Source organism: Chlorocebus sabaeus, chromosome 23 (genome assembly GCF_047675955.1).
Source record: "Chlorocebus sabaeus isolate Y175 chromosome 23, mChlSab1.0.hap1, whole genome shotgun sequence".
Lineage (NCBI taxonomy): Eukaryota > Metazoa > Chordata > Mammalia > Primates > Cercopithecidae > Chlorocebus > Chlorocebus sabaeus.
In genome coordinates this window covers 54309818-54320684 of record NC_132926.1, presented here as the reverse complement: position 1 = coordinate 54320684, position 10867 = coordinate 54309818, and the positions used below count along the sequence as shown (strand labels likewise).

Below are 10867 nucleotides of genomic sequence, written 5' to 3'. Positions count from 1 at the left end.
GGCTGTTTCCTTAGCATTGGTTCTGGATGTAAACATGCCTTGGTTTGAGCACAAAACCACTGTTTCTGTTCCACTTTGAATGAGTTTTAGAGAAATGATGACTATGTGGTGATTCTTCACCTATTCTCATGCCTGGATCTGATTTGTGAGATGTTTTGAGAGGTTACTGCGGCTTTGTAACCGAGATTTTTTTCTTTGGGAAGTTAACTGTCTTTTCCACAGCCATTGTGGTAGCCTAGCAACAAGGGACAGCAGAGCAATAGCAGGGATTCTAAAACTCTAAGGAATGATGCCTGTTGACGTCTGTCCCAGGGATAAGGGATCCCAGTGGGCCTGGCTTGAGATGGGACAATGCTATAGCAAGAAATCTGTGGTCCCAGAGTCTGACACCCCAGAGAGAAGCAGGTGAGTTCCCAGCTCCTCTCATCCCAAAATAATTAATGGGAATTCCTGGATAAAGTAGCTTTCACTCAGTACTTCAAAGAAAATCTTTCTTTAAAGTCTGGGGAATAACAACAGACAGTTTTTTATCCTTTCCTGGAGAGTGACCCCTTTCTTTGAAAGCTGCTGTCTTCCCAGATCATAGGGCATGGCCTGACACACAGTAGGAGTTCAATAAATATTTGTTGAACAAATAAATTGTCCCTTACTTGGTCTTCTAAAAATCACACACTCACCCACCACAGCCATTTTACTGATGTGGGAAGGGGGAGGGTTTGAAGCCAGCTTTCTTACAGTTGAAATGAAATGTCATCTTCACTACCCTCTTGCCAAAATATGCACACACAAAAAGCTGGGTCATTCCTCCTCTACAGGTTCCCCACATAAAAATCTAGATCAATGCTGGCTAGAAATATGGAAGTACAGTTCACTTCTCTAACTGATCTGCATTTAATTACTAGAAATTTTGCATGTTGACACCATACTCATTTCCCTTTCAAATGTGGAAATATCTTCCATTTACAATTTTCTTTTAAATCTTGAGTGAGAGTTGACCACATCTCTGTAGCAGGAGTTACATCCTATAAGGCAGTATCCTTGTGGGATGTTCACATGCAACCATGGTTCTGGTTTTAAGTTTTCGGTTTTATTTTGTTTGTTTGTTTTTGAAACAGAGTCTCACTCTGTTGTCCAGGCTGGTGTGCAATGGAGCAATCTTGGCTCGCTGCAACTTCTGCCTCCCGGGTTCAAGCGATTCTCCCACTTCAGCCTCCCGAGTAGCTGGGATTACAGGCATCTGCCATCATACCTGGCTAATTTTTGTATTTTTGTAGAGACAGGGTTTCACCATGTTGGCCAGGCTGGTCTTGAGCTCCTGACCTCAGGTGATCTGCCCACCTTGGCCTCCCAAAGTGCGGGGATGATAGGCATGAGTCACTGTGCCTGGCCTGCTTTGTTAAGTTTTAAAACATGTTTTCCTTATGTGAATGTGCGAGCCTTGTTTTTATTTGCTTTTCACCTTGGGTCTATGGTCTGTGGATGATGTGAGAAACTCAGAAATCTAAGATTTTATGTAAAATGTTGTTTATTTGCGCAAAGGATTCCATAAGCCTCAAAAATTAAATAATCTATGGGAGGGAGTAAGGCTTTTTCCATTTATTAAAGCTAATGAAATTTAGCAAACACTCATTTCCTTTTAATTTCCCAGAACAAAGCAGCTGAAGAGACAACATATCAATATGTAGGCAATTGGAGAATTGAACATAAAGTTACCAAATGGAGGGAAAATGCCCTGTGATGAACAACTTTCAGATGAATAGCCCAGTATACATTCAGCAGAAAAACTAAGTGAAAAGCAGGACTTTGCTCTCTCTGTAAATTATTGTTAGTGTTTTTTACTCCTGGTGTGTGGAGTTGAGTGTTCTGTGCAGGTAGAAAGCTGGGCTTTTGAGGTAGGAGGCAGGGGAGTGTCACACTATTCGTGTTGATCTGTAGGTGACTTCAGTTCAGCTTCTTCACTTCTAAGCAGGAACAAACTGGTCCCGTGTGTCTTGTTTGCCTTTCCTTCTCCTTTTCCTTCCACTTTTCTCTTCTCATGCCCTTGAAACAGACCTTCTCCACAGTTTACATAAAATGAATGGAAACTTGCTCCTACTTTGTCTAAGTAAGGGAGAGTTAGGCCCTGGATGTAATTAATCTAAGGAACAAAACAGAATTTTCCCAGGAAATCTTCTCTTATAAAAATTAAGTGCTCAATAGCTGTATTTTCTCACCAATTTTATTAAAATCCTTTATTTACCCAGACTAATTGTGACTAATTAATCCTCCAATTTGACATAAAAAGCATGAAATAAAAAGTTTAGAAACCAGATAGAAAGACATTTCATTTAAAGGAGGAAATTTCAATGTTCTTATAACACACTGAGAAAAAAACTATGCAAGGTTGATATGTCATCTCATTACTCCCCGCCAGTAGAAATTTAAAGAAGTTTTTCCAGGTTTCCAGTGAACCCTGAAGTAAGAAAACAATGCAATAAAAAACAAACTTCATAAACACATTTATTAATTATATGTTGTCTTTATCTCAAAGCTAATAGGCTTTCTAAAGCTTTCTTCCCCCCTTAATTATTGTACAACATGACTTCTCCTGTGTATGTGGGTTACCATGGTTACTCTGAGGCCATGACTCATGACCTTTAAATATAATTGTCAGGCAGACAAAGTTCTCATTTTTAAATCACCAGTTTTGTTTCAGGCATTATTTTTTAAAAGTAGTCTCAAATTGTACTTTCTGTGATGCATTTGTGGCACATCTGAGTATGCACATAAGGATATTGCACTCACATATTTTGTTTTGTTTGGTTTCATTCAGTGACTGAAAATGACTTTCTTGCCCAGCATAAAAAATACACGAAGCACAGCCTTTGTCCCCTATGAGGGTGTTACTGAGAAATGCAAAACACAGGTAGAGAAATAATCACATACATCATGAACCATAATAAGGGCTGCAAGAGGTGGATGCCCAAAACCTGCTTGTGCAATATAAAGGCAAGAAATACTTCTGACTGGTAGGGTCAGAGGGCCTTCAGGGAGAGGCAGCATTTGAGTTATGGTGTGAAGACATGTAAGATTTCAACAAGCAGAGAAGAGAGTATGAGTGTTCTGGCCGGAGGAAACAACTAAGAAAAGGATAAACACACACTCTGGACTATTAGGCCGTTCAGTTGAGGGAAAACATCAGTTTCGTGAGTTTCACTGATAGAAGATAAAATTTGTTAGAGGGCTCAGTTTATTAAGATCCTTTAAAGCCATTTGTTGGTTTGTCCAGCAACTGTGATGACCAAGGGTTTGTTTTCCATTTCATGATAAAGAGGTGTTGTCAAGTAGAAAGTACCAAAATACTGGTTTTTTTGCTGATCTGGGTGTCATGTGAGAAAAGCAATTACATCTCTTAGAGCCCCAGTGTCTCCTTCCAGTAAGTGAGAACTTAATTAATTTTATTCAGTAGTCACTGATTACTTTATGAACATTTGTAAATGATTTCAAATTTTTTGAAAAGTAAGTAAAAGAGAGAAATGTGCACAGACATATGGAAATAAAACTATACATTCATGAGGAAGATAGTGGTATAAGAAATAATAAAAGTACCTAGGAATTTAAAAGTAAGGCTTTATTGGCTGGGCGTGGTGGCTCACACCTGTAATCCCAGCACTTTGGGAGGCCAAGGTGGGCGGATCACGAGGTCAAGAGATCAAGACCATCCTGGCCAACATGGTGAAACCCTGTCTCTACCAAAAATACAAAAATTAGCTAGGCGTGGTGGTGGGTGCCTGTAGTCTCAGCTACTTGGGAGGCTGAGGCATGAGGAACACTTGAATCCGGGAAGCGGAGACAGTGAGCCAAGATTGTGCCATTGTACTCCAGCCTGAGTGACAGAGCAAGACTCCGTCTCAGGGGGAAAAAAAAAAGTAAGGTTTTATTGATTGGCAACAACAGAAAGGAATCTATTAAATCTATGAGATTTATTAGATAATTCATTTATTTATTCAACAAATATTTGTTAACCATCCTATCCTTCTTCAAGAGGCTGAGGGTAGAGTAACAAAAAGAACAGAAAAAATTTCCTATCTTCAAGGAGTTTACATTTTCAGTTGGGAGATGACATAAAAAATATAATAAATAAGCAAACTATATAGCATGTTAGAATGTGATAAGTATTACAGAGAAAAGAGTATGGTGATGAGGTGAGGGGTTAAATTTTAAATAAGATACATATGGTAGGTCCCACTGAAGTGGTGACATTTGAGAAAAGACAAGAAGGAAGGAAGAGTAAGCCAAGTGGATAGACTTAGAGAAAAATATTCCAGGGCCCTGGGATGTACTGGGAACTGAGTGAAGAAAGTATTTCAAAGAGAGAATGATGAGTCATGTCAAAAGATGTTAAGGTGAGTTGTGAAAAATAATCACTGGGTATAAGAATGCAGAGATCTTTGGTGAATTGGACAAGTGCAGTTTCTGTGGAGTGGTACTAGTAGTGGCACTAGTCGAATTACAGTGGCTTTAGAAAAAAAGAAAGAAAAATAGAAGGGGAGGAATTGGAGACAGTGAGAATATCGTTCTTCTGTAACCTGAAAAGCAGAAGAGGTTAGTATAATCAAGTGGAAACTAAAGCAGTAAGAAGGCTCTAGGCATGATAAATAACAACATGTTTATAAGCTAATGGAAATGATCCAGGAGACAGAGAGAGAGAGAAGAGAGAGAGAGAACAGTGTAGGAGACAAAGAATTCTCCACGTCTGCTGATTCTTATGAGGTTATGCTTTCTTCTCTCCACTTTTTTTTTTTTTCAGTTGAAATACCAGATTTTTCAGGTTTTCAGAACAGATTGTACTGTTCAGAGTACTTATTCTCAAGAGAACCTTTAAAGGCTATTTTATCTTCTGCGAGTAAAGTTTACATTCCACTATTTTTATTTCCTTTAGAAATGTCCAGAAATTGACATTTGGAGGAAATACTTTAGAAAATTTACTTTAAATGTTACAGTGTAATGATCTATTCAATGTAGGTGCGGGGGTGTGTGTGCGCACATGAGTGCCTGAAATAAAATTTTGGAATTCTAAACTTTTACTTTATTTCAGCATGACGTCTGGAAGTTTAGAGTCAGATACACAACAAGAAAACAAAGTATCGGTAAGAAATGAAGTTTGCATAAATTCTTTATTTAAAAAATCGTTGTAGGTAATGAAACTAACTTCTTTAATTAATATTGACGTTTTCTTGATATTGTTTAGTTTTCACGTTTTACTGGTAAAGATTTTAGAAATAAAACATAGAAAGTTGTTTTCCAAGTAGAAGATTGAGGTAAAGTGGAGTGGAGTGGTAACTATGGGATGTTACTGGAGCTTTGGAAAAGTTAGACATGATGTGGCATGGCCTTTCTTATTTTGACATGTAATAAATGCCACAATGCTCTCTGTGGCCCTACAATACTATAGACATCGTGGGCTATTTTTTGAAGTGTCAGCTTGTGTATGAGGAAATCCTGGAATTCACACATGAATGATACACATTGGGTACAACATACTATTTGGTTTAGCTAGACTTAGGTTTAAATCACAGTCTATTCCAGATATATCTAGTTTTCTTCTCTTTCAAGTCACTCTGACCCTTGAAGACTTCTTCCACCATGAGCTCCATTATGTCTTGGAAAAGTTGGGTCCTTTCTACTTGAGCACCACTGGGTCCCTCCCTAGGCCTCCAGTGAAACTGTGGGTTGCTGAGAGGTGCTGGAGTTGGGTGATGGGTACACAGAAGATTATTATACCAGTTCCCTACTTTTATGTAAGTTTGAGGATTTCTCTTTAAAAAGAAAAAAAATAGCTGTCTATATTTCCCCAATCTCCTTTGATTCAGGTTGAAGACCCTCTGGACTCCACCAGAGATATTTCTGGAATAATCTTTTCAGCTCTAATATAGAGGCAGTGTAGCATGGAGAAAAATTACAGACTAGGAATCAAAAGACTTGGAATGAGGCCAAAATTTGCCATCTCCAACCTGTGTGATGACAGCCAAGTCATTTAAACTCTCCAAACTTTACTTTTCATCTGTAGAATGAAGATAATGAGACTTAACTAGTCTACTTCAAATAAGATTTTTGGGATGTGAAAATGGTTAAGTGCCTGAGAGTGTACAGGAGCATGGTTATTTTGAATTGATAGCATTCCACTGGGTTTCCCTGCGGGCCAGGGGACTTTGTTCTTTAATTTCTCTATTTCTTTCTGGATTCAGCAGTTCTGGCCTACCGCTCCCTTGCAATCCCAGCATCACTAGCTGTATTAGTTCATTCTCGCACCACTCTAAAGAAATACCTGAGACTGGGTAATCTATAAAGAAAACGTATTTAATTGGCTCGTGGTTTTGCAGGCTATAAAGGAAGCATAGTGGCTTCTGCTTCTGGGGAGGCCTTAGGAAGCTTCCAGTTATGGCAGAAAGCAAAGGGTTAGCGAGGCATCTCACACAGTGGGAGTAGTAAGAGAGAGAGAGAGGACCGATGCTACACACTTTTTAGCAACCAAATCTCCTGAAAACTCACCATCATGAGAACAGCACCAAGGCACCAAGGGATGATACTAAACCATTCACAAGAAACTGCCTCCATGATCCAATCAGCTTCCACCAGGCCTCTTCCTCCAACATTGGAAATTATAATTCAACATGAGATTTGAACAGGGACACAGATCCAAACCTTATCACCAGTTAAGAACAATTGATTCTCTTGTGAGTTAAATATCTAGAATCTCACTTCTGTGCAATTATTTTTGATCATAAAATGTTAACATCTCTCTTCTCAGTGTAGTTCATTTTACCTGGTCCTAAACAAACTGGACATAGCTCTCAAATGTATAATAATTTTCAGAAAGAGAGTTTCTCTTGAATAAATATTAGCCAAAGGCAAATCAAATTAGTTTGGTTTCAATTAAAAATGTATTTTCTAACTCTAGTGATAATTTAATCTTATGTTGCTTTTTTTAAGCAAGAAAACCTGATAATGAAGTTTTGCTTCATTTAATGGAGCTGTTTATGATACTGTTGCCCAAAGAGTGTCCCTCACTGGACCATATGAAAACAGTTTTTCTCTGGTTGGTGGGGACCCTTGAATTTGGTACATGGGACTCTTCAGGTCACCAATCTTTACTTAACTGCCCTGTCTTTTAAGGATGCTAATCAACCAGCACCCTAGAGGTAACCCTCTCGTGGGCAGTACCTATACTGAAAAGGACAAGGTGCCAATTACCTACTACCTTTAGGATTTCTACCCAGGGCTCCAGTTAGCTTCCTGGAGTTCCAAATCCATCCTCTTCTAATTTACATTTGGCAAGGTTGGGATCCCTGGGGCTTGAAGGAACTGGTTCTTCTTCAGTTTCTGATTTTTTTAAAAAATATTTCTAAAGAAATACATTTAGCTGGAGGGAGTTGGGATTAGAGACCTCAAGGTGGTAGTGATATCCATGATTACTGCTGCCTCCCTTCACAACACAGTCCCTTTTAAGTCATGGAACTCACAGAGCACAGAACTCAGCAGAATGAATTCTGCTGTGAATCGTGAGGAACCAAATTGCAGGTGGTGGATCTCAGTTGCCTCTTTTAAATAATTGCTTTTAGTTTTGGTTGAGAAGCCAGAGATGAGAAAATCTTTTCAAGTCTTTGAAGATTTCTTGACCACCAAGCAGAACTAACCCCGCGCTCTCTGCCTTTGTGTCTTGGTGGTTCTTTATTTGCCTTTAGTGCACCATTCTCTGAATCTACTTTGACTTTTGAACTCTGTTGGTAAATTGTGCATTCCTAGAGAAAGGACTGGGCTCTACTAATCTCTGGGACAAAATTTCAGACATCAAAATGACTCTCAATCTATATCATTTGAAATAAAACAAACAGACTGAGCTCCAGGCATAGTAGCTGGTGGTTGAAATTCCCTGTCCCTCTGAATCTGTAGAGCAGCACATGAGGGTGGTGTCTGGCATCGTCATTATTATATTGATAATTTTCTTCCTATTATTATTATTACCAGTTTAGAAATTGAGATTTGGGGAGATTCAAGGAGCTCTGGATGTTAAGTGATCAAAGAATATGTGTTTACTTTGTCGCAGGAACCTGATGGGATAATCTAGTAAGACTTTACTTAAATTCACTCTCAGGTGCCAGGTAGTCCCCATTTATCTCAACCCTATCTATACCTTGGGCCTGCTGGAGAATTTGAATGTTGTTTATTGCTTTTGCTGCATTTTAACATCTTCTGACAGAATAGCTAGTGCATATAAATTATCTTATTTGAAACTGTTTAGGAAATAATAATTCTATTGCAAGAAGGGTTGGCCTAAATAGGATCGGGACTGCTCCCTCTGAACTATTTCTGAGAATCTAGATGCATAGAAATGAGCAATGTAAAACATATAATGTCATTGGTTATGTGGAGTGGCACATCTAAAAGTAAGACTATGGGTGTGACTTCATTAGCTCTAGAATATATATGAAGTATTTTACTCGGTGTGCAAAACTAGGCTTATTATAAAATCCCATAAGCCCTTTAACTTTCAAGTAGTAATTTAGTGATGACTTTATTAAAGAATCACGATTTTAAGTGCCAAAGATAATGAAAGCACTTTCTGGTTTTTAATTGGTAAGATCAAATCATAGCCCACTATACAAAAACTCAGTTTTACAAAGTTACCTTAAAGTAGCTAAAAGATGTTATATTTGATTAAGTTGGGGAAAGCAAGCAGTGTCTTAGTTGTGTCAAATTATATAAATTCTGTTGTTCTTTTAATACTTAGTGTAATATGCTATTAGTTTTGCTGGAAACATACAGTTGGCCATATTTCTGGTATCTATAAATTTTAACATTCTAAGATGACTTTCAAAAGATTCTTTCCTTTGATGAACAAACTTTCAAAATGTTAATGAATCAATGTTATCAATATGTCATTTGTGTTTTAAATAAGTGATTTAAAGGAGATATCACTCTTTATTGTTAAGATGAGAACAATATAGAATTGTATGTGTACCTATATTTAAATAAAAGATTTGTTGCTGTTCTGGGAAAAAGGTTAATTTTTTTACCACTCTAATAGGTAAGAAATTACATCTCAAAACTTTTTGTTTTGCGTCTCCTTTCTTTCTCTCTCTTTCAGCTTTACTAAGACATAATTGACACATTTAAAGTATACAAGTTGATGAGTTTTGATACCATGTGAAGCTACCGCCACAATCAGGATAATGAGCCTATCTACCACCCTCAAAAGTTACTCATGCGCCTTAGGAATTCCCCCACCTGCCTCTCCCCACCTGCCCCCACCCCTCAAGCATTTCCTGGAGATTTTTATAAACGGAGACATACAGAATGTACCCTTTTTTACTGGTTCCTTTCACTTAGAAAAATAGTTTTGAAATTTATCTATGTTGTAGTGTATATCGATAACTCATTATTATTGCAGAATAATTTCCCATTGTATTGGAGGTACCAATTTGTCTATCCCTTCTACAGATTGGATATGGTTTGTTTGTCCCCATCAAATCTCATGTTGAACTTTGATCTCTAGTGTTAGAGGGAGTTCTAATGGGAGGTGTTTGGGTCATTGGGGTGGATCCCTCATGCATAGATTAACATCCTCCTCCCTTGGGGGTGAGTTCTCAATAAGCTGATTGTTAAAAGGAGTCTGGCACCTCCCTGCATTGTCTCCTTGCTTCCTCTGTCACCCTGTGATATCTGCACATTCCTGCTCCTTCCACCATTAGTGGAAGCAGTCTGAGATCCTCCAGAAACCAAGCAGATGCTGACACCATGCTTCTTGTACAGCCTACGGATTCATGAGCCAAATAAACCTCTTTTCTTTTCAAATTACCCAGCCTCAGATATTCTTTTAGAGCAGCACACAACAGACTAAGACAATCCTTTGTCTGTTGACTGACATTTAGATTATTTCCAGGTTTAGGCTCTGAAAAATAAGACTTCTATGAATATTCATGCATGAGTCTTTGTATAGACGTATGCTTTTTTTTCTCTTGGGAAAATACACAAGCGTGGAACGGTAGATTCATATGGTAGGTGTACTTTTAACTTTTAAAAAACCTGCTAAACTCTTTTCCAAAGTCATTGTATCATTTAACATCCCCACCAGCAATGCATGAAAATTTTAGTTCATCTACATTCTTTGCAAGTCTACGAAGGCCAGCCTTTAAAATTTTAGTCATTCTGTGGCTGGGTGCAGTGGCTCACACCTGTAATCCCAGCACTTTGGGATGCTGAGGTGGGCGTATCACCTGAGGTTGGGAGTTCGAGGCCAGCCTGACCAACATGGAGAAACGCCATCTCTACTAAAAATACAAAATTAGCTGGGCATGGTAGTACATGACTGTAATCCCAGGTACTCAGGAGGCTGAGGCAGGAGAATCACTTGAACCCGGGAGACAGAGGTTGTGGTGAGCCGAGATCGCACCATTGGACTCCAGCCTGGGCAACAAGAGCAAAACTCCATCTCATATATATTGTGCAAGTATTTTCTCCTGTCTGTACTTGGTTTTGTAATTCTCTTAGTAATGCCTGTAGATGAACAGAAGTTTTTTATTTTGATGATATCTAATTTATCAATTTGTATTTTCATGGACCATGCTTTTGACATCTGATCTAAAAAAATCTTTGCCCGAGGTTACAAAATATTTTTTCTAATTTTTATTCTAGGAATGTTATACTCTTAGAAATTTTTTCCTGTTGTTTTCATCTTTTAAAAAGTAATTGACACATAATAATTGTACATATTTATGGGGTAGAGTATGATGTTTTAATATGCGTATGTCATGTGTAGTGATCAAATTAGGATAATTAGCATATCTATTACCTCAGACATTTATCATTTCTTTGCTAAGAACATTAA

The 10867-nt window shown here is 38.2% G+C and overlaps 1 protein-coding gene across 1 annotated transcript in view; it reads left to right on the top strand.

Moving 5' to 3' along the window:
* Nucleotides 1-288: 288 nt before the first annotated feature.
* CCDC192 (coiled-coil domain containing 192) overlaps nucleotides 289-10867 on the top strand; it is a 254994-nt gene continuing 244415 nt past the window's right edge. Inside the window, exons 1-2 of the mRNA XM_008014308.3 lie at nucleotides 289-405; nucleotides 5078-5129. Of these exons, the coding sequence (XP_008012499.2) occupies nucleotides 290-405; nucleotides 5078-5129 (168 nt within the window). The 5' untranslated portion in view covers nucleotide 289. The remainder of the gene's footprint in view (nucleotides 406-5077; nucleotides 5130-10867) is intronic.